Here is a 24,012-nt window from a genome sequence, read left to right as displayed (position 1 = left end):
CTGCTGCTGGAGAAGTGGCCACTGGGCAGATACCCGAGACACGTATTTCCCAAAGCACACAGACCCAGTCTTTGCCGAGACGTGAACTCTTGCTGATGGCAGCACACACACATAGCAGGGCAAACAAGAAGAAGAACGGCAGAAATGACTGAATGAACTTTATTCAGGATCTGACATACGATGTCAGTATAATGAACATGACCTAAAGAAGAGTGTTACACTCATAAGCAGACTGAGTTGGCAGCTCTGACCAATTAGTACCAGTTAATTTTATGTTGATAGCTAATACACACGTATGATATTCTGTAAAAGCTTAATAGATGTCACCATAAATCATAGTCACCTTTCTCCCCTAAGCTCTTTATATCTGGAAAGTACTTACAGTTGAATCTTCTGTAATACTTGTTGTAGACTGAAGTGAGTGCAAATGTAATTCTGGCAGTCTCTGCAAGAAACCAAAAACGCATGGACCAGAAAAGTTCTCTTCTCACCTACCATCTGTATGACTCTTGCTTTCAAAAAGCAAAACTGTTTTGTTCCAACTACTGTACACCATGATATTTAGAGCAACTATAGTTTGCACAGAACAAAGATAGGCAAAATGTAGGTTTTTTTCTCCTCTTCCTTCTGAAGTTCAAATTCCCTCCCAGAGCAATAAATAACCAGCTGCCTACATACTCACGTACTTGGAAAGCATTTTCAGCAGCAGTAACCAGCACAAATGGCTGCTACATTTGTTGAACTATAATGGCAGAATATCCCATTTGCTTATCAGTAGAGAAAATATTAAAAATTACCATCATTTTTATTGTTACCAGTAAAACAGCTGGATTTTTGTCTCAAGTTGCTTGGAACTGGCACTTGCATCTAAGGAAATGGGTGTTGTCCGTTGATACACATGCCATCTGCTCTTAACTAAAACACTGATGTACACAAAGCGTTATTGTTAGCTCTACAGACAAGATGTCACCACGGTAGATTAACAGACCACTTTACAAGCAGTGTTGGTTAACTGCTGCCTCCTGCAAGACCACCACCAGCAGGAGGGCAAGCACAGACCTGCTTTTGGGAGGGACTGGTCTGAAGCCTGTTATGGAGGTGGAGGGTTGCTTTGCCTTTTGGCAGTCCAACATCCACAAAATGGTCCTCAAGCAATTTCCAGGACTCTGTGTTTCTAGCCTGCCCTTCTGGGCAGAATTTTAAGGAGAACAGGAAGGATCGGAAGCTAGCATAATTATTTAGAAACCAATTTCAAGATTTATCGGGTAGTTTTTTCCAATGTTTTCCCACATACAGCTCTCAACTAACTTAGCGGCTATTGTGTTGCTTTCACCATTGCTTCTGCCACATTTATTCTTCCCTTGTACATTTTCTTTGATATGAGAATGGTTTTTCAACCACGTTACAAGAATATAACAGGCTCTAACTGCAAAAATAACCATTACTGATATGCATTTTTCCTTACAGAGAAACTACAAAGAGGTAACATCATTTGCTTCTGACACCTATACGCACACACACACACACAGATGAAAAGGTATTTGTTATCAGCGCTTTGGCAAACAACTCTTACAAGGCTTCTGCTGAGTGAATCCCTTTATCACTGTTTCCCCCACTTAGAAAATAAGGCTAGAAATGCTTACCTAGCTCTTGCATAATTTTTAAAAAATATTTATTACTTTCTATTTGGACAGTGCCACGAAGCTATAAAATGTAAGTTTTGTATTCATCAAAGTTCTTATTTGGTATATTTTGAAAACAATCACCCAAACTCTTCACTGCCATCACTCTCTTAATTTCAAAATCTCAAGTGGAAACTCTCAGATATGGATTTTGCTGCAATGAATACATTCTTTTATTTTTACAGATTCTAGCCACCTTAAAGTTTAAGTGCATTATAACACAATCAAAAATAAAAGCAACTGGATAGAAAAAAACACATTTGGAAAAAAGATTTTACAACACTGTTTCTCTTGCTTTGCCTTCAGTGTTATCTTGCATGCCATCAAACTAATCCTGCTCTCATTCACAAAATGTAAACTGGTAAACTCAGTGGAGTCCTCCCAAATTAACAGTCACAAAGAGAAGCTGCTGAAGAAAGCAATTAAGAAACCCACGGCATCCCCTAATTTAAGGAAAAACCAAACAAAACCAAACAAAACCAAAACAGACTTGCCATGAACAAAAGAAAATGTGAGGTCTGCTGCTTAGCTAGCTGCCCTAATTCTTTTCTTACTCCAGTCTGTATGTTGTTAGTTTACAGTCTCTTATGTACCATCCTGCATAAAAATAAACAGGCCCTTAGGGATTAACATACCACAACCAGCACTTCAAAACTCCTTGCTGTAGCTCCCTTTCCACACCTTCATAAATGTAAACAAATAAAGACTTCTGAACAGGAGCTACTGGAATAATTTTCCTTCATACTGTGTCAAGCAGGCATCAGAAATGCCAGTTGTTGTAAAAACTGGTGAAAATGGTAAATTGCATCCTAGAGAGGGCTGTTCTAGCTAAGCATCTGAACATCACTGGGAAAAATCTCTTCTCAAGACTATTTTTAAAAGTATTTTTGCCCATAATTAACCCAGTTGAAAGCTAGCTACAATACCTAGGAGCAGGTGGTTCAAGAACCTGCATTACCCCTGCTACTGCACAAAAAGTACTGTGCTTTCATGTATGGACCTTAGTTAAGGACAGCCGTGCCGACTCCTCCTCCAGTACAGCGATTTTTGTCCAAGCCCAGCTCTGCAGGAGTCTGATAGAACTTTCCCAAATCAGTGACAGAGTTGTCACTGAAACATGCAGTCTCTCAGGAAAGAGGTACATCTTGCCTCAGAAATACCTCAGAAATTGGACAGGTTGCGAGTTTGAATGAAAAGGCAGTATATACACAGCAAATGTGCTATATGCTGCAGCTTTTCACCCAGTAATTAATATCTGTAGATATATAGGAGAGGAGGATCATCCATACCATGGAGTTTATTGTTTCTGTGAGAAGGGCAAGACTGAAGTGCTGATGGGCTTGAGAAGGGCACAAAGGAGAGATTAAATATTGGCAGGGTGCAGTATGAACTCTGCAAAAAAGAAAAGGAAGATGACTAAACTGCTCCAGTTCAAAAGAAAGAGAATCTCCAGACCTCAGCTGATTAGTAGTGCTAATCAGATTTTCTCTTGTTTTCTCACTTAAGCATTTTAGGTCCTGTTAATTTAGATTTCTTCATCCTGAACAGCCTGTTACAGCTGCTCAGGAACAAACTAGACATCTGCCCTGAAAAGACTTCCCTTAAAGATTTTATACAATGTTTTAATTAAATGCTGTCCCTAGTACAGCAAGAATTTGTCCATATCCAAGCCAATGTCATAGCCACTTGTTTCTGCAAAGTGATGTTTTCTTCTGTTACACTAGGCAATCATATTTGGGGTATGCTTAGAAAAAAACACAGAAACTTTTGCTAGCTTATTTATCACTACTTCTTAGTGACTCAACTTTATTTCCATGCCACATATTGCACAGCTGCCAGCCTGTTGGAAATATTTCTGCATCCCATTTAGTTAGTTATCCTACAATTTCAATAGCTTGTGATCTCTTATGGAAGTTTGCAGATGTAGTTCCATCACCCTCCCCAGCTATAGCATGACAATGCATGCCAGAACACAGGCTCTGGCACAGACTTTGGAGACGGATGTGGAAAGGTTACACAATTTTGCAATAAATTCATTATGATCAAGCAGGACCAGTTAAAGCAATCACTCTCCTGGCCAAAGAAATAAGTGAGGAAAAGAAAAACAAAAAACCCAAGTCTTCATTTTTCTGATGTCCTGTTGCATCAAAGCACAGGTTGAAACAAGCTGAGAAAGTGTAATGTGCTTCAACGTCTTTTTCAGTTGCTATGGTACAGTTTCTTATGGAAAATTCCTCGTTCTGCGTGATGTTTTTCCTGCCTCATTTGGGATGGCAGAACCGTTCCTTGTGTCACCTGAGAAACCGGGCTGTCAGTTTCCACCTATTGGTGAGAAAGAAACTCATCAGCAGCAGAACTCAATGGAAAATTCCTCGGGTAGAAGTTTCTGCGCTGGAGGCCAACACGACACCAGGGAGGAAGGATGGATGGGGTCAGGGGCTGAGGACGCCACGCAGGAGATCTGGCTTCCACCTTAGGGTTGGCCACAGATTTCCTGCGTGAGCTGGGGCAAGGGATTTAATCCCTGGGACTCTGTTCGAGCAGGCAGGACAACGAAGCATCCTTCCCCCATTCTTCACCCCGTGCGCGAAGTCCCAGGAGTACAACCTGCCCACAGGCCAACCAACTAGCTCCAGGTTGGAGGAGCAAGGCCATAGCCCAAAAGCTCTTCAGGCAGGGGTTATTTGCAGCTGCAGAGTCACACAATGTTTTGCACCGTGAGGTCTTGTTTGGACCTTGGCGCTATAAAGTAACGCACACAAACAAAAATACATAATTGCATTGTGCTCTCCTCTTAAGGAAAAATATCAACATAGGCAAGGAGGGAAAACTCCAGCTTTACTGTAAAGCCAAGCAGGAGAAAACATTTGGCTTTTAGAGGAGATCTGCAATCTACTTTCTGCATAGATAATACCAAAAATTTCCAGAAACATGGTATAAAAATGGTATTATAGCATCACACTAGTGATACAAAGCAATCAGGGACAGGGCCTTTTCAGTAGGGGAATTTCTTTCATGGATTAGTTGGAAGTAATCTGATTTTAATGTGACATTTTTCCTGCTGGAATGCTTCTCCTTCCAATCAAAAATAATTTGTTTCCACCACATTTGATTCATGACAAAACCAAAGCATGGTTTAAAAAAAACCCCAACAACAAAGGCGTTAACACTTTAATGCAGTTGGATACCTGCTGTACTTCAGAATGCCAAAGTTCCCATGGGCTCCCTATGGTGATGAGAAGAGCTTTTGACCTCTCTGAGGAAATGGGTTTTGAAAATAATAAATGCATAAGTGCTTGAAAAGGGACTCCTTTAGTAATGTCTATCATGAGAATGAAGAGCATTCAAGATGTGACAATGCAATTGCACTCTGTGGGACAAATTTTCTGTTGGTGCCAATATTTAAAGCTCCATTGACTTCAGTGGAGTTTCACCCTTTAATCCAAAAAGGTTTAGACTTGTTGGATACCACTTGCAGCTACATACAACCACTTTTGTTTTTTAGAGTCCCTCCCCTTCCCAGATAAGTTCCACAAGAAAATTAATGGAAACAGGTGCGGGAAAGTAAGAAAATGTGCCAAATATTAACTGAACACAAATCAGGACATTCAAAATTTTGATTCTCACAGCACTGACTTCAGCATAAAGCCAGTCAAAAAATTTCACTGAAAAATGTTAATGGTGTAAAATAAAGTTTCAAAGATTCAGCAGCAGGAAAATGTTGATTTTCAGTTACCTTTTTGGCTTTCTAACACAAAGGATCAAATTCAACGTTCCAAAGTGGAAAAAACCTTTTTTCTTTCCCCTTCCCCAAAAAATCTTACCCATAATTTTGAAATGTTTGCCCAAATAAACTTTTCATTTTAAAATACCAAATTATTTAAATTTTGTTGAAGATGCACATTTTTCCATTTCAAATTTCAATTCAAAACTTGAGACAAATTGAATCAAGTGTCCTCTGCTTTAATTTACATTCTGATTTTAAAGCAGCAAGTAATTTTGAAATGCTGAAATCTCCCATGGGAGGAAAATTCTATTTTTGAACAGCTTTACTTCTGTGCATTTAAATCTCAGCTATTACCCTGGAACTTTGGAAGGGGAGGAGTTGTACTGAAGATGGAATAATTCAGTAAAGGCTGCATTATCCTGTTTGTACAAAGTGGTAAAGTCACTAGGACCTTCCTCTCTCACTTTGCATTATGGTGGAGGAACCACTCTTTCAAGGCTATCATCAGATGAAGAACTGGATGCTAATCTCATACAGAAGCCTGTGCAGGATGTCTGCATATCAGCACGTTGCTCCACTGATCATTATCTTCATTCTTATCCAGAGGCTACCAAATTTGACTCTCAAGAAACTTATCCAGTAAAAATCATGAGCAAATGGAAAGGATGCAGAGAATGGAAGTTAAAACTCAGCTTTAAGCATGGCAAAGTTGTAAGCAAGATCTAATGAAGTTACAGAAGTTTGAAGCAAACCCCAAGATTTGAATACAACTGACTTTTGAAAAACTTTGCATCCTGATCTGAATGCTGTGAGTTAAAAGTAATTTTTCAGAAAATCTCTCCCAGACTGAACAAAATTATAATCATCAAAGGAGGATTCTGCAATGTAATTCCTATGCTACTGCAAATACTCATCAACGCACAAAACCTTTGGAAGAGCAAAAGTTTTGAATACAGCAGTATTTTTGTGCTAGAACCCACCATTTGGATTATGATGGGCCATCTCATCTTCAGTAAGGTTGGTGCTGTTATACCAATATTCCTAATACAAAGGAAATCCACAGAATGGCTCCTGTGCTTTCCAGCAAATCATGCTGTCTCTTAAATATGAAGTCTCTTTGATAATCACAAGCACTGCTGTTACATTTCCATTATCCCAGCACCCTAATAATCCTTCTCCTTGTATCTCCAGCAGCACAAGTGGCAGCTGGGGTCTGAACATGGTGGGGGACATGGATGAGTACAGAAATAAACGGTGACACAGAAGAGCTTTTTGTTCTTCAGCAGTCTATTGATGCTTTCACACTCCCCAAAGATATGAGACATTTTATAATTATGACCATAATGAAATGCCATCAGGGATTCAAGAGGGCTTCCCTCCTGAAGATCTAGACAAGCAATAAACTTCAGTTTAAAAGCTATAAAACCAAATCAACAAATGGTTAAAGCTGCAGATACAAGGTCCTGCCATGCAGACCTTCAGTTCTCTTCACTGAGGCTCCAGAGGAGTATGGATAAAATTCCCTTCCCATCTCAATCCGGACATTCAATTAGTTGGCTGTCAGGACGAAATGCATAAAAGAGGGAAAGCTCAATGAACACACTGGCCTAGTGAAAGGCAATTTAAAGGATCCTTAAATCAAATACCGCTGCTTTTAATAAGTCAAGTAATGTATCAAAAGCAAAGCCTACTTGCCCAAATACTTTTGCTCCCTGAATCCAAATCCTGAAGTCACACTGTCAGGGAGGGCAAAACCTAGCTAGTGACTCTAATTGCTTGAACATTAGAACAGCACAGCTGCAAAATACTGGCTTAATTGGAGTAATGACCAACAGGCCTACCCTTCTGTCTTTCTTATCTTTTATTTCACTTTTCCTCTCCCACCCTCTCCTTCCTTCTCTCTGTCTGGGAGAAGCAGATTTGTACACATCACTGTCTCAGAGGGTGCCACTTCTTACTGGAGCCTTCTCTGGTTATAGTTTGGATACATGCAAGATGCAGGTTTTTTGTATTTTCCCTGCTGTTTCTCAATTGTCTGAGCATGATTTATCTGCTTCATCTTTGTGATGCTGGTTCGGTTTTGTCCCATCTAATGAGTTTTATTAGTATTGTTTTTATGAGTTTTATTAGTATTGTATTATTACAGGTAACGGACCAAAGCCAAAGTGAAGAGGACCCTGTATCCTCTCCTCGCCAGGTAGAAGGCAGCAGCCTCAAAGAGGGGAGTGAATGGAAACAAGTCCACGTGTGGCACGGCAGGTGAACCTTCCCCCTCACCCACCTCGCCATCCCACGTACCCCTGTGCAACAGGTACCAGGCTCTGGCTGTGGAAGGCCACTTGAGTGAGGACATGGATGACAGTCAAGCTACTCCAGAGGTAGCACCTAAGCCCAAAAGGCCCATGCCTTGGGTCGTGACCACGCCAACAAAGAAGAAAAGGGGAGTTATAGCTGTAGGGGACTCCCTTCTGAAGGGTACAGAGGGCCCAATATGCAGGGCAGACCCTCCTTTCAGAGATGTCTGCTGCCTCCCCAGGGCCCGTGTCAAGGACATTGCTAGGAAACTCCCCAGCCTGATACAGCCCTCTGACTATTACCCACTGCTGCTCCTCCATGTGGGTGGGGATGAAGCAGAGACACGCACCACGAAAGCAATCAAAAGGGACTTCAGGCTCTTAGGACAGTCACTGAAGGATTCAGGGGTGCAGGTAATATTCTCCTCCCTCCTTCCAGTTGAGGGCAGCAACGGTAGGTGGAAGAGGCGGACGCAGTCCATAAATGCATGGCTCCGTGGCTGGTGCCAATGCCACAACTTTGGGTTCTTTGGCAATGGGACGGCCTACACAGCACCAGGCCTGTTGAACCCTGATGGGATTCATCTCTCTCAAAGGGGGAAGAGGATCTTTGCCCAGGAACTAGCGGGGCTCATCGACAGAGCTTTAAACGAGGCTCGAAGGGGGAGGGGGATAACATCAGGCTTGCCAGCAACATGTTGTGGGATGATGTGCCCAGGTTGGAGGGACAGGGTGCTGGTCAGGGCCCTCAGCCTACTGCTCAGAGACGTGCTGGATGCACTAGAGCACCCTCGAAGCCTAGAGGAGATGAGCCGCGGGCTCTGCATGCAACAGGAACCAACAGGGTAACACTGGGAGAATACATCAAAAGAATGCCAGCCACCCCAGGCCAATAAGTCAGCCTCATCGGGGGCACAACTGAAATGCCTCTACGCAAACACACGGAGCATGGGGAATAAACAAGAGGAGCTGGAGACATGTGTGTGCCTGCAAGGCTATGACATTATTGGCATTACAGAGACGTGGTGGGACAGCTCCTGTGACTGGAGTGTTGGGATGGAAGGGTACAGGCTCTTTAGGAAGGACAGGCAGGGCTGGCAAAGAGGGGGCATTGCCCTCTATGTCAATGACCAGCTGGAGTGCATGGAGCTCCACCTGGGGATGGATGAGGAGATGACCGAGAGCCTATGGGTCAGGATTAAAGGGAGGGCTGGGGCAGGGGACATCATAATGGGGGTCTGCTACAGGCCACCTGACCAGGGGGACTGAGCAGATGAAGCCCTCTATAGGCAGATAGGAGCAGCCGCATGCTCACAAGCCCTGGTCCTTATGGGGGACTTCAACCACCCTGACATCTGCTGGAGGGACAATGCAGCTGAGCGCAAGCAATCCAGGAAGTTCCTGGAATGTGTCAATGACAACTTTCTCCTCCAAGTGACAGAGGAGCCCACAAGGAGAGGTGCCATGCTGGACCTTATTCGCACCAATAAGGAGGGCCTGGTAGGGGACATCAAGCTCAAGGGCAGCCTTGGCTGCAGTGACCATGAAATGGTGGCATTCAGGATCCTCAGGGCAGTGAGGAGGGCGCACAGCAAGCTCACTACCCTGGACTTCAGGAGAGCAGACTTTGGCCTCTTCAGAGATCTGCTTGGTAGAATACCATGGGACAAAGCCCTGGAAGGAAGAGGGGCCCAAGACAGCTGGCTAATATTCAAGCGTCACCTCCAAGCTCAAGAGCGATGCATCCCAACAAAGAGGAAGTCAAGCAAAAACACCAAGAGGCCCCCGTGGATGAACAAGGGAACTGCTGGGCAAAGTCAAACACAAAAAGGGAGCCTACAGAGGGTGGAAGCAAGGACAGGTAGCCTGGGAAGAATACAGAGAAACTGTCTGAGCAGCCAGGGAGCAGGTTAGGAAAGCCAAAGCCCTGATAGAAATTAGTCTGGCCAGGGATGCCAAGGACAACAAGAAAAGCTTCTATAGGTATGTCAGTGAGAAAAGGAGGATGAGGGAAAATGTGGGTCCCCTCTGGAATGAAACGGGTGACCTGGTTACCCAGGATGTGGAGAAGGCTGAGGTACTCAATGACTTCTTTGCCTCAGTCTTCACTGGCAAATGCTTGAGCCACACTGCCCAGGTCACAGAAGGCAAAGGCAGGGACTGGGAGAATGCAGAACTGCCCACTGTAGCAGAAGATTGGGTTTGAGAATATCTAAGGAACCTAATGTTGGACAAGTCTATGGGACCTGATGAGTTGCCTCTGCGGGTCTTGAGGGAACTGGCGGATGAAGTGGCCAGGCCACTCGCCATCATATTTGAGAAGTCCTGGCAGTCTGGCGAAGTTCCCACCGACTGGAAGAGGGGGAATATAACCCCCATTTTTAAGAAGGGTAAAAAGGAAGACCCAGGGAACTACAGGCTGGTCAGTCTCACCTCCGTGCCTGGCAAGATCATGGAGCAGACCTTCCTGGAGACTATGCTCGGGCACATGGAAAATAAGGAGGTGACTGGTGACAGCCAACACGGCTTCACTAAGGGTAAATCGTGCCTGACAAACTGGGTGGCCTTCTATGATGGGGTTATAGCGTCAGTGGATAAGGGAAGGGCAGCTGACGTCATCTACCTGGACTTGTGCAAGGCATTTGACACTGTCCCGCACGACATCCTTGTCTCTAAACTGGAGAGACATGGATTCGATGGATGGACCACTCGGTGGATAAGGAATTGGCTGGATGGTCGCACTCAAAGAGTGGTGGTCAATGGCTCAATGTCCAAGTGGAGAACAGTGATGAGTGGCGTTCCTCAGGGGTCGGTACTGGGACCGGCACTGTTCAACATCTTTGTCAGCAACATGGACAGTGGGATTGAGTGCACCCTTAGCAAGTTTGCTGACGACACCAAGCTGTCGACACACTGGAGGGAAGGGATGCCATCAAGAGGGACCTTGACAGGCTGGAGAGGTGGGCCCGTGCAAACCGCATGAAGTTTAACAAGGTCAAGTGCAAGGTCCTGCACGTAGGTCAGCGCAATCCCAAAGCACAACTACAGGCTGGGTGAGGAATGGATTGAAAGCAGCCCTGAAGAGAAGGACTTGGGGGTAGTGATTGATGAAAACTTCAGCATGACCTGGCAATGCACGCTTGCAGCCCAGAAAGCCAACCGTGTCCTGGGCTGCATCAAAAGAGGTGTGACCAGCAGGTCAAGGGAGGTGATCCTGCCCCTCTACTCTGCTCTTGTGAGACCCCACCTGGAGTACTGCATCCAGCTCTGGGGGCCCCAGTACAGAAAAGACATGGAGCTGTTGGAGCGAGTCCAGAGGAGGCCACGAAGGTGATCAGAGGGCTGGAGCACCTCTCCTATGAGGACAGGCTGAGAGAGTTGGGGTTGTTCAGCCTGGAGAAGAGAAGGCTCCGGGGAAATCTAATTGTGGCCTTCCAGTACCTGAAGGGGCCTACAGGAAAGATGGTGAGGGACTGTTTATCAGGGAATGTAGTGACAGGACAAGGGGTAATGGGTTCAAGCTGAAGGAGGGTCGATTTAGATTAGATGTCAGGAAGAAATTCTTTACTGTTAGAGTGGTGAGGTACTGGAACAGGTTGCCCAGAGAGGTTGTGGCAGCCCCATCCGTGGAAGTGTTTAAGACCAGGTTGGATGGGGCTTTGGGCAATGTGGTCTAGTGGAGGGTGTCCCTGCCCATGGCAGGGGGGTTGGAACTAGATGATCTTTGAGGTCCCTTCCAACCCAAACCATTCTATGATTCTATGATTGTGTCTCAGAATTTATATTTATGATACCACGTGCAGAACATCATGGTTGCTGGCTTAAACAACACCCAGACATAAGAATATTTTCTCCATGTTTGCAACATGGAGGTATTCCCTGTAGCAAAGCCTGATGACATACAGTGAATTCTGTGCATACAGAGCAACTACCTGTTAAAGGTAACAAGCAAAACATTAAAGAGTCTGCATTGCCTTTCCTTTGCTCTGTAATCTTGCTGTAAGAGAGCACCAAGTTAGGAGACTGAATATATTCATATACTTCACATTTTTTGCATTCATGGGTACAGTGTGCATTTCATAAGTCTTTATACTAGTTTTCCCTGATGCTTTGCTACACTGGCTTTCATTGGGTTGAAGAGGAGGGGAAAAGAAGCTTTTGTCTCCTATGAATCAAACCCTCACCTTCTGTGAATCAGACTGAGTACTAGATGCCCACAAGCGCAGCTTTATTTGCAGTCATCCTACAGCTTGCACAACTTTTAAACAAAAACATGCACCAAGAACCTCAATAATTCAAGTGTGTCAGGATGCAGAAATGCTTAGCTTGCACAGTATTAAATGGCTCGTTAGTTTACTTAAAAGTAACAACCTAAAACCTAATTCCAAATACACTCTTGTCAGAGGCAATGAGGTTTGTCACAGATGAGGTTAGATAAAGCTTGTTTCATCACAGAATCTGAGATACAAAGAAAACAGTGCTGGCTGCTTTTGGCTCGACTGTGTTCAAACAGGCTTTGATCTATGGCCGCCTTAGCCTGATTAGCCAGTTAGTTAACATGCCGTGCAAAACTCCAAGTCCAGCTCAGCACTGACGCAGCTTCTAAGGATCTGCAAGCAGAAAGCAGCACCAGGAATGATGGGCAGCTTGTGCCCATAGAGGTTTTATACCCACACTTGTAAACCAATTTCCTTACTATAACAGCATGGAGATCTAGGAAAGATTTAAACCCAGGATTGCTATCTTTCCTTAGACTGCATTTCCATTTAAATAATTGCTCTTCTTTCTTAAAAAATCGAAACTTCTGGCATCGAGATGTCTCTGCAGCAGCTTTGTTCTTAGCATTTCTCTGAATTCATCTTGTCTTTCTGAGGAGGATACCTAAAAAAGCCCTCTGTAATAGAAGAGAAATTCAGGGGACTACTCTGACACAGAGAGTCTGCTGCTGTATTTCTTTATCGTAGGGCAGATAGTAGTCTCTCAGCCATTAAAATGTCTCCCAGCAAAGCCTTTGGCTGCAGTTGTGGAAGAATCAGTTTCAGGAAGACAGCTCTTGAGATGGTTTAGCTAAGAAATACTGTGGATTTTAACATGTATGCTTGCATACAGTGTACCCTGTCCTGGTAGAGAAAGGTCAGAGAAAGTGTAACAAAATGTTTCTTAAAAGCTTTTATGGACATTTGGATGGGACAACTGGTCTCATGAGGCCAAAAACTCACTGTGGGTGGGCACAGCCTTTTATATATGATGAAAAATAAATATCGCATGCTCAGGCAGAAAGCCTGTCCCAAGACTAGAACAAAACAAATACAATTCAAAGATTTCTCTGTACGCTTTCTCTTCATTATTAAGAAAAACACTTGATGTTTTTCTGTGCTCTACATATTTCTGTGTACATTATTCTGTCAATAAACACAAGCTGCAAAGTTGAAATGGCAAAGCTGTCTTCTGCAGGAGCAATGCACACCTGGGTGCTTTGTTCTATGTTGAAACCATCCTATCTTGCAGTCAAGACAATTTACCAGTCCAAGATAAATCCTTTACCAGTTTGTTTAATGTTGCCATTTACCACAGTCCTATTTCAGATGCTGAGGCCAAACTCAAAACACACAGAGATCAACAGGCTGGAAAGACTCATGTTGATTAAAATGGGAAATCAATTCTGGATTGGGCCTCTAGAGGAAAGCTATCACTGCAAAGAAAAGTTGAAATTGCTCTCTTCTTTGGCATTTCTGAAAGACATACTTTATTTTGCACTGTGTTTATTCCTCAATGTGGTACAATTTCAGGGTTCTCTAAAATGCTGCCATTAAAAGAGGCAAAAAATTGTAACCTTAAAGTGCAATAGAACATTGTGATAAATGCGTGAAACCAATTCCAGTGAGGAAACGTGCGACAATGAATGCATAATGTGAAAGACTTCAATTAGTTGGGGAATAGTCACCTTCTAGTAACATAAGGATTGTTGCAAACAGCTGAATTCAGATTAACTTTCAGAAGGATTCACTGCATCTGCACGGAATGCAAAAAGCTTGTGCCTTCCTCTCCAGATGCAAAAGTTAAGACAAAAAGGAAATACATTCTCCAAGAAGGACCGTGTGAATATGAGGCTCAAGTCTGTGCTCCTATACCACATCTTCAGGATGAGAACTGTGATTTACTGTGTCTGAAACCACACCTCACTGAAAACCTGCACCTGATGTCTCCTCTCAGGGTTAGGCACAAGACTGACAGGACCCTTCCCACAAGGTTGAGCTGAGCTCAGAGCTTTTGCGCTTCACATCTGATGCCTGCTGGGGCTGGCTGTGGCAACTGAAGGGTTCCAGCCTGTGAATCCAGCCTCCCCAGTGGTGGCCAGAGAACTGATGGAACTTTAAGTCAAAGGCAGTTTACACCTTTGCCATGGTGTCAGCCATGGGCTGCAGGAGCTGCAGGATGGCGAACTTGCCTCTGCCCTTCCCCTGCTGCAGAGGGGTGGGCAGCAGTCCCTTCTCCAAGCACACTGTGAATGCAGTGGGGGTTCAGTGCCCTCAGGGCAGTACCAAGGCTCACCCCAGTCATTACATAGCATGCAGGACATTAACGCACCTCTGGTGATGCTAACACTGTTTCATGTCATTGCCTGCCAGGACAGATGAGCGTCAGCTCTCTGCTGCAATGGCTGGGGGTGCCAGCAAGCTGTGAGTCTCTGGCCTTTTAGCTTCTTATGATTCCTCTTCTTCTCTGCTCTCCTGGTCTTGAGGGTTTCAGCCACAGGAGGGTATAAATATGTTGCTGTTAAGGTCAGGGAAGCTGCTACATACCATACAGGGAATATATGCTGGCCTATTAGACAGGATTTGTATTTAAAAAATGACATCAATCTTTATGTCACAGAGCATAAACCAGTATCTATGTGTTGGAAGACCTGGAAGAAATATACTCCTTAAGGTTTATTAGATACATATTTGATGAACAGTTTCTAATAGGTACAGTACCAGCCATTTTTAGGTACCAGAAAAGTTACTACTGAGATCCACCGTAGCAATTTGTCCATCTCCAAACTGAGCAGATACAGTATGCAAAATGAAGTGAGAATTTACCATCAACACAGACAGGAACAGCATTGCTGGACAATGATAACACAAATCATCTTACTCTCACCTGATGATACAGCACCTTTGTGCACTCCCTGTTGCACAAATGAACTTCACGGACCAAAGCATCACAAGCACATGACAACACGGACAGTCCTGGAAAGAGCAACCCTGTGTAACGGGGTACTTCCACTTCTAAGTCAGACGATCAAGAATAAGCCCATAAGCTTTTGCCTTGCGCTTTACCACCCAAGAAGTTGCTTTTCAAGCTTTCCCACACAGTGCTGGTCAATGCATTTCTGTCTGGAGACAATCCCATTGCTATTCCAGTCTCCACAGCCTCGTGAGTGGAGACTTGCAAATACTGTGAACCAGTTGCTTTTTTTCTGATGAGAATAAAGCAGGGACAAGACAAATCATGTCCTACTGCGCAAGGGTTGGAGCAAATCAGTCATGTATTGTTCTTTCTTTGCCAAAGGCTGAGACTAGGGTTCTTTTGTTTCTTCTCAATTTGTTTCTCCCTTTTTCTGTTCCTTCCTACTTTGTGTGGGACATGTTCCCCTTGATGGGTATTGTTTTCAGCTATTTCTTTTCTTTTTGTTAAGGCAGCCACAGGCCTTCCAAGCTTTAGGCACCAAAAAAATGAGAGCACATCCTTGAAAGATGCCTAAGAAACCAAATCTAAACAAATCCTAAGCAACACTCAGAAATGAGAGGAGCTGTGTGGGAATGGCTTCAGTTCAGAAAGTTTCTAACTGAAACTGTAGCTCAAAGAAGTATTCATAATGGCAGTTGAAAATTCTGTCAGATCTGTATTTCCCTCAAAATTATATAAATTGGAGATTGTCTGAAGTTAGGTATGGCTTCTCACTATCCAATCTTGGGAATAAACCACCATGTGATCGAGACAACCACCTCATTTTCCATTCTTTCTTTCCAGTGCTGTGGGAAACAACCAAGGTGACAGGAGGGAAGAGGGGAAGGAAGTACCTCTGTGAAGACAGCTTTGCTTCCCATCTCCTTAACTCTGACTCCAAACCTCCAATACAACTCAGTGCAGCTCAAGTGATCCTCTTGGAGACTAAAGCCTTTTCCTGCACCCTGTGACCTGTACCATTACTGACTTTCAACAGAGTTTCCAGCAACTAGTTTTCAAAGGCATTTAGGTCGCTAAAGGCAAAGCAATCATTTACTGGAATTGTCCAAAGCACTAAGCTGACTAACATTCTGATTTCTATTAACCAGACTTTACATTTCCAAGCTGTTCAGGAGCTTTTTAGAAAACCAGTTAGTTGTTGATTTAGCATCTGAATGCCTTTGAGATGCTCCTTTCATGTGCCTGGCTGACATCTGAGAATGGAATTTAGATTCCCCAAATGCAGAAATTAAAAAAAAAAAATCTCTAGAGAGATTATTAGTTATACAGAGATACGCTGCAATTTAGAGAAACAGGCGATAATTGGTATGCATACACCACATATTTTTTCTAAATGCAAACAATACTGCCATGCAATATGGTTTCCATTTAAATGTTTCATTGCCCCCAAAAGCTAATAAGCAAGTTCCTAGCCAGAGGTACTGCACAACGTTTCATCAACAGAATTTTAACAATTTCAGACCTTGTTGCAGGGTCTTAACTTAGGTTATTTGAAACTTTTTTCCCCTGCAAGGGTTTAATACTTCAATCACAGTGATTCCCCCGCAATCTGCAAATAATAGTCTTCAAGTATTATGGGCATTGATGGGCTAGACATAAGACCAAGTGAGTGTTCACCTCATACCAGATCTGTACGCCTCATGACTTAATCCACATACTGGCCTTTGAAGAGCGATAACCTGTTCTCTGTGGAATGTCCTGGTCGACCTCAGATTGTGAAATTCGTGCCAACCATCACAGTCCAGGAACTACCAAGCTCAAGGGCTGCCTGTCTCTCCTTGCACCCCTCAGTTCCACTAAGCAGAGGTACCTTCCACATCCTTGGCAGAGAGAGCAGCTAGTACTGAAAGGTGCTCTCACTTCTGTCCAATGAACCAAAAGAAAACTAGCTTAAGGGAAAGAGAGAAAGAGAGGACTCTAAAAGATGATCATAAAGATAGGTTTCAGCAGCTAGGCTTTTATTTGTGTTAATTAATGACAGAAGCGTGTTCCTGGAATTGTCTACCTGTGTAATCATATTTTTTAAATGAGTCAAAAATGCTGAGCTCAGGTATTATAAAGAATATATGTCTAAACTAAAACACCTACATTAATTAAACACCTTCCAGTGAGAAAAAAACAGTCTTATTATTTTTCCCCAAGTGCTGCTGTGGAAAATGAGAAGCCTGTTGAGAGGCTTAATTAACAAGTTAATGCTGAAAAAAAAAAATTGAAGAATATTACAGAATATTACCAGCTGTGTTACTTTTATCTCTGACAATATTTTAAATGGCTGTCAGGTTCCACTTGCTGCTGGCCAACCCCATGCCCATAACACACATGCAGCTAAACCTGATAAAGTTTGGAGTTCCCCAGAAAAACCCTGTCAAAACCAAATCAAATGTACTTGGACCTTAGGAACCTTGGTGGCATTTTTGCTGGGAAAGGTTTCTCAAGACAGAATGATAATCGAGCTGCACAGACCACAGAATAAAAAAGGTTTGGAAGATTAGCCACCCCAGAGCAGTTGACAAGCGGTCCTGCTTGCAGGGGCAGGAGCATGAGCTTTCCGCATCCCAGCTGCGTGGATCCACCACCAGTGGGATGCAGTGAGGAAAGCACCTCTCTCGTAGAATCCGACAGCCAGAGTACAAATGATGTAGGAAAGGGAGGGACGGAGCAAGTGAACTCCTGTTGGGTGCGTGGGCTGCCATGCAAGCCAATATACCCTCATTCATACACAGAAACACATAAATGGGAGGGACATGCATATATTCAGTGGGCTGTGGACTCTTCTGCAGTTCTGATGGCTCCAGGCATAACATAACCCATTGCAACCTGGGGCCTCCCTGCACTGGGCAGATCTACAAACTTGCAAAGCCAACTGCATGGTCTTCTCCAGGACACAAGTGCTAAGCCGCTCTCAAAAGTCACAGTCTCAAAGCACTGATAGCCTTAATTCCTCAGAGACAGCTGCCTGTGAGAACTGTGAAGATGTTATACACAGCTGAAAACCAACATGGCTCACACTACAACTGCAATAAATACTACCCTATTTTAACTGATGCTTATTGTGGACAACAGTATTCCAGATAATTTTCTGCCAAAATTCATATTTGGGTGAGCTTCTGCTCAGGGCTAACTGCATTTTACACACTCTTTTTTCTTAATACGATGCCCTCGCTTGGTGATGAACTGAAGACAATTACAAGTAGGGTTTATGAAATAATTTTGTCTACAAAGTTATTTGATTTTCTTCTGATTTTCTTGTACTTCAGTATTTGTTAGACTTCAAATTTCTTATTTTATTCTTATTTATACTACCTTGCTTCCCTGGGATTTGTATTTCTTATTTAGCCAAAACTCTCACTGACACAAAGGAATAAATCTAAGGCCCAATCCTGCTCCCCTGCTTAGGCTCACAATAACAAGGTTTTCACAATGGATTACTTTTTTTTCCCATTCAGCTTAAATATAAGTACTACCCATTTAACCTCTGTCACGTTATTTTCCCATTACACTTCTACATACATATGCAGGTTTCTGTATATAAAATCAACATCCATAGAACTTAGTATGCAGCACAGAGTCTGAAAGGCATAATTTAATCATTACAATATAAAAGGTGCTATTTGTCATTTACATATTACTGATTTAGCTACATATTTTGGTGTTAAAATAGTGTATGTATTTCTGATACAGATGTATTGTCAAATGACAAACTGAATATAGTGATGCCACTTGAGATTACACCTACTAAAAATGCACCATGTTGGGGTTTTTCGATCTTGACTAATACCCTAATTGCAGAGAATACTTGCACATGTGTTTAACTTCACTTCATCTTTCATAAAGTCCTTAAGTGTGCTCTTCACACAAAGCCCATGTAGGGCTTGATGTTGACAGTGAATTTCAGTGCTCTGCTGAAGAAGAATAGTGTGCTTATCTGAAGTTTACCTGACAAATTTACACAAGAAGGTACATGGTCTACCTGAATTTTGACACTGAACACTTTCCTGAGAATGTATGTGTCACACTGTCCTTCCTCATACTGTCTCTGTAGTTGAAATGCATACTTTGGATATTCATTGCTCACGTCTCCTTATAACATCCACTATTTAGGCCAGAACTATGTTTCACATGCTGTATTTCCAGGTGATAAAACACTCATGTTTTTCATAAATTAAAGATCAGGGTCCAAGCTGTTCTTGCAGTTTCATTTCCAGCATTTGGACTCTTAGAGCAAGTAGTTTACCAAATAATTCAGGTCACAGAACAACATTCTGTGTGATGAAATGCAAATATTTTGTTGAAAGCATGATTTCTTGCCTTTTTTATTAGATGTAAATGGACTTCATGGACAGATCAAGACTGCAACACAAGTAACTTCTGGGGACAAAAGTGATTCGTTAGGTTTACCTCTACACCAAATGTGGAAATATTCCTTTCTTTCCAATTCTGAATTTTTAAGGATGTAGAAACCCATGCTTTTCAAGTTAAAGGCTTCTGCCTTTGGGAGAATTTCTTCCATCTGGTTGGAAAACAAAAAAAAAACCCCAAAACAAAACAAAAAAAAGCAGGTCTGCTGAGTCTCAGAATGAGCAGCAGGAGTTAAAAAATCTAATTTCTCATTAATTTATTTATTCCCTGTTACATTTTATTTGTTGGGCAAAGGAAATATGTGACCCAATTATTGGGAAAAATATCTGACACTCAATATGCTATGGTCTGGAAGACAAATCTCTCACCCAGTTAACAAAAGTCAAATGCAACTAATGAAATATACCACAGATGTTTATGGCTGACTCTTCTGACATATGTATGACTTGATGAACAATTGCAAAAATACCTATTTGAAATGGTAACTGCAATCAGGGATTAAAACATGCAATCAAACTACAGAACGTATTTTGTCAAGATGATACAATATACTTCCATATATCTTTTTATCTTTATTCAGCCAATATCTCGCTTACACATTTACCTAGCCAATAAAATATCTCCAGCATAAAGCGAACAATGGGATCAGGACACGCAATAAATATAATATATATAATTTTATATATATATTATATATATTATATTATATATATTTTTTTTTAATATATATATATCCCTCCTTGTAATCTCAACCTCATTCATGTTTGTCTTTCAGCATCTAAAGCATTTTGGTTTTCAGCATCTGAAGAACCTGAAGGGAGTGCCCTGTTAAGCCACCCAGCCTCTGAATCCTGACTACCGATAAATGTTGACTGGCAAGTTCAGCCTGGACAGCGACATTTTTCCTCCCAGTCTGGATTTCACTAAGATTGATCAGTTTTGTTCTCTGTGTTCTGGCTGTTGAGGTCATGGTGTCTTTTACAGGCAAATGAGCTGCTTAGAAATTTTCAGCTCTGCAAAGTTTGGGAGTTGATGGAAAATCTCCAGGTTTAGGGCTTAGCTGGCTAAGAAATCACTACAGCCACCTTTCTTTTGTGGTCACTCAGATATAAAAGCTTTTCAAAAGAGATGGAAATGCTGATAGCACGTTTCTCTTGGGAGAACCTTCTGTGCACAGGGACCAACTCAGTCTATTTTTTACCCTGTAATGCGTGCCAATTATTAGCCCTATTCCTCAAAACTGTAGGAGAGTGTAGGGTGACAGATAGAACCTGGAACATGCCATAATCTGCAGCTTTCATATCACCAGGCTCTCACGTTCCCACTCTGCAGTGAGAGCCCACGCACCCAGCGAGGAAACACATGTGCTGGGGCCCAGCTCTGCTGTGGGGCTCCTGGGGCAAGGATGCCTGAGAAATACATGCTGAGTGACCACATCCCCTCATTCTGTTGAACCTAGCCTGGAAATACAACTACTTCTTTTTTCATATCAAATGGCCTGCTGCTAGTGATCCAAGGGCTGGAGAGAAGGTTGTCAGCCTAATCCAAAATGAAGAGAAACCAATCTGCCTTGCGGGGTGTGAGTGGTCAGAGCCACTGAAACGAGTGGGTATTGAATGACAAGCAGCTGCACCCTTCCACAAATGGCCTGGGAGAGGAGAAGTAACTCAGTGGGTTCAGGTATCTGGCTGCTCCCCTCTGCTCTCTGCAGTGGCTGAGCCAGAGCCATCTTCCAGGCTGGCAGAGTGGGGCCAGCTCTGCACCCTCACATGCTGCTGCCACGCTCAAATGCTCCCAAATCATGAAACTGAGTTTAAAAAGAACCACAATGTAATAAACAGAAGAAAAAAAAAAAATCCAGATTTTTTTTCTGTTTCCTCAGCCTTCTAGGGTCTCACATTCTCAAGGTTTTCTTCACATTTTTTTTATTCTAAAATGAAATCTGACATCATCACCAGATTCTAGAACCTATGGCTTTACAGAGAAAAGTCCAGTACTGTGGGAGTCATGATAAAATGGTAAGAATAACACTCCTAATTCTTGTCTCCCTTATAAGTCATTCAAGAAGGTGGTGGGCTGAAGCAGAGTATTTCTACAATATTCCCGCCTAACAGGGACAACCAAAGTCTGGCTCTGTATATATTAAAAAGAAATCTATAGTTAAAGAACAAGGAAAGTCAGAAAAAGGCTGAGAGCACTTTAACTAATTGGTGTAACAATCCCTAAAATGTAAATTAAAATCCCTAACCATAAATTGAAAAGTTCAAAATGGGATAGTAGAGGGATGTTCTCAAAACCTCTGCCTTTAAAATTAACATCACACATGCAATTAGCAATTTCACTGTGCAACTGGAGCAATACACTTTAAATTCATTTTTTCAGATCAGCAAAATAAATACAAATTAATTTACAAAAATTATTTCTACTAACATGTAATCAGCTGCAGACTTTCCCTAACAGAGGCCAACTGGAAGTACAGTAATTATTACCCAAACTGAACATTCACACTCCTGTACTTGAAGGAACACAATCCCAAAGTGCAGAAATATAGACCAAATATGAATACACCCAAATTTCCTGTATGAAAGCCACAATCCACACCACATCAACTGAAACGCAATGGCTATATGCATGGCCAGCCACTGAAAAAATGTCACTAAACCACGCACTGACTAATCAACAAGCCTGCCCAGTACGCTGTTTTCCATCACTGATAATATCTTTAGGGATGAAATTGAGTGAGTTGCAAGTACGCATTGGCTGGGAAGCGCCAACTGATGTCATTGCAGCTGCTATTTATCCAACCTAGGGGACGTGAAACCCAGAGCTTGCAAACCTCTCCATGAAAGGGCAAAGCTCCAGCCTTCCTTTCAGTTGCACTCAAACAAGCAAGCTAACTTCGTGGGGCAGAGGTGGGGATTACTGGGGTGAGACTCAGAGAACAATTTGATTCCCAAAATCCCAAAACCACCTGCAAGCAGCTGCTTACAGAACCCAAGTTCTGCCCTGAGAGTCTCAACCTGGGCACTTTCACCGATGTTTTATGCATCCCCTCTCCTCACGTTTTGTTTTTCACATTACTACCAAAACACCAATGTTATTTACTGACTGTGTTTACACCATTAATCATGGAAATGTAATAGTAATGGTCTGATATATTCCAAGCCCTGGGCTGCAAGCTAAGTGATGAATGAAGAAAGTCCATAGCCATTCATGAGGAAAATGGCTTTGTTTCTTCCATCCTGTTTCAACAGGTCTGGTAGGCTTGGTTGGCAACTTTAGCAAGTACAATTTCTGTGCAGAGATGTAGAAGACTAATTTTTGAAATACCATGGTATTAATGAAAATAGCAAATAGCTTAGAGACTGTGACAGCTCATACGATTAGTGAAGGTAACCATCTAGCAATAGTTAGCATCTATGCCCACAAGATCTTATCGTCCAATTGATTTCAGGGGACAAAAATCTTTGCAAGGTTTGCCATTCATGCAACTTTTCTGCACCTGGTGATGTTACTTCACTACAAAGTTATGGCCCAATTTTCAACAGCAACAACTGAACACTGTTGGTAATTCCCAGGCAAGAGCTTTTCAGGCTGATGCTAATACAGTACAACCTGGTTTATAATGACTTAAGTGCAAAGAGCATTCCACCATGTCCAGGCTGCAGACTCTTTCTCACATCTAAAATCAGAGTTGTCACTGTCAGCTAAGTACTGCCAAAGAGGAAATATCTTTTGATTTCACACAAAAAGGAACCAAAAAATCTGGTATGTGTCTGACGCATGTCTGTGTACCACAGACTGAAAACTTTCAAGGTGGAACTATTCAAGAAGCTGGAGTGGCAGATGAGCCCACTAGCCAGCAGCAACCAAGAGTACATGGCAGGGAAAGGAAAAGCCAGGAGTGCTAGGATAGGGTGTCAGACAGACAAGTGCTGAAGAAGCATCAGTGGGTTTGCTGGCAAGGAAAATGGGTAGTTAAAATGATGAACAGCTGGAGTGGGAGATATTAGTCAATCCCAGTTGGATGATGAAGAGTAATTTTCTACTGTTATGTCAATTAAAGGTACAGATGAGCACTTGTGCTGCAACCTGGGACAGAAATTCAGTCCTTCTGAGTGATGAATGGAACCCAGCCCCTCAAATGCATGGGTCTTCAGTCTTCATCAGTTTGCTTTTCCCACCTTGAAAGCTGTCTCTCAAGAAGAGGAAAGTGTTATAACTTTTCGCCTGAGATTGACTCTTTAGGAGCCATCACTCTTTGGGATTTAGTTATTCAGTAGCAAAAGTACCAATTTACTGATACAGTGATGGAATTTCAAACTAAATTGATCACAATTAACTTTTTAATTTTCTTTTAAACACATACATTTCTAATACTTTGCAATGGAGCTTGAAACACTGTAGTCAGAAATGGTTATATGTAGACCAGTCAAAATATGGCTTAAGTCGATAACAAAAGAGAAACTCCACTTGCTACTCACAGCAGACATACTCCTTCAATTTCTATGAAAACCGCAATATGATTTGTGTACAGTTTCACCTAGCTCAAAGTCTCACCTCCTTCCACAGACCAACATATGCTAAATACATAAGCATCTTTTCCAGCATGACTGTCAGTGATTGCTCTGTTTAATGCTAGCAGAAAACAGTACTTAGACCAGATAGGAAATAAACATAAATGTTAATTATCTTGCTGGAGATGAGAAACCAGATG

The 24,012-nt window shown here is 42.5% G+C and overlaps 1 protein-coding gene across 2 annotated transcripts in view; it reads right to left on the bottom strand.

The window, feature by feature from the left end:
• Positions 1-24,012, bottom strand: part of NTRK2 (neurotrophic receptor tyrosine kinase 2) — a 210,240-nt gene that overhangs the window by 65,398 nt on the left and 120,830 nt on the right. The window contains exon 13 of one of the 2 annotated variants that reach the window (XM_054809980.1): positions 1,840-4,004. The exons of the other annotated variant lie outside the window; for it this stretch is intronic. Within the exon in view, the coding sequence (XP_054665955.1) occupies positions 3,994-4,004 (11 nt within the window). The 3' untranslated portion in view covers positions 1,840-3,993. Of the gene's footprint in view, positions 1-1,839; positions 4,005-24,012 lie in introns of those variants that run through there. 2 annotated transcript variants of the gene reach the window in all.

This window comes from Grus americana, chromosome Z, assembly GCF_028858705.1.
Source record: "Grus americana isolate bGruAme1 chromosome Z, bGruAme1.mat, whole genome shotgun sequence".
NCBI lineage: Eukaryota > Metazoa > Chordata > Aves > Gruiformes > Gruidae > Grus > Grus americana.
The sequence above is the reverse complement of the archived record's forward strand: the minus strand, read 5'-3'. Positions and strand labels throughout refer to the sequence as shown.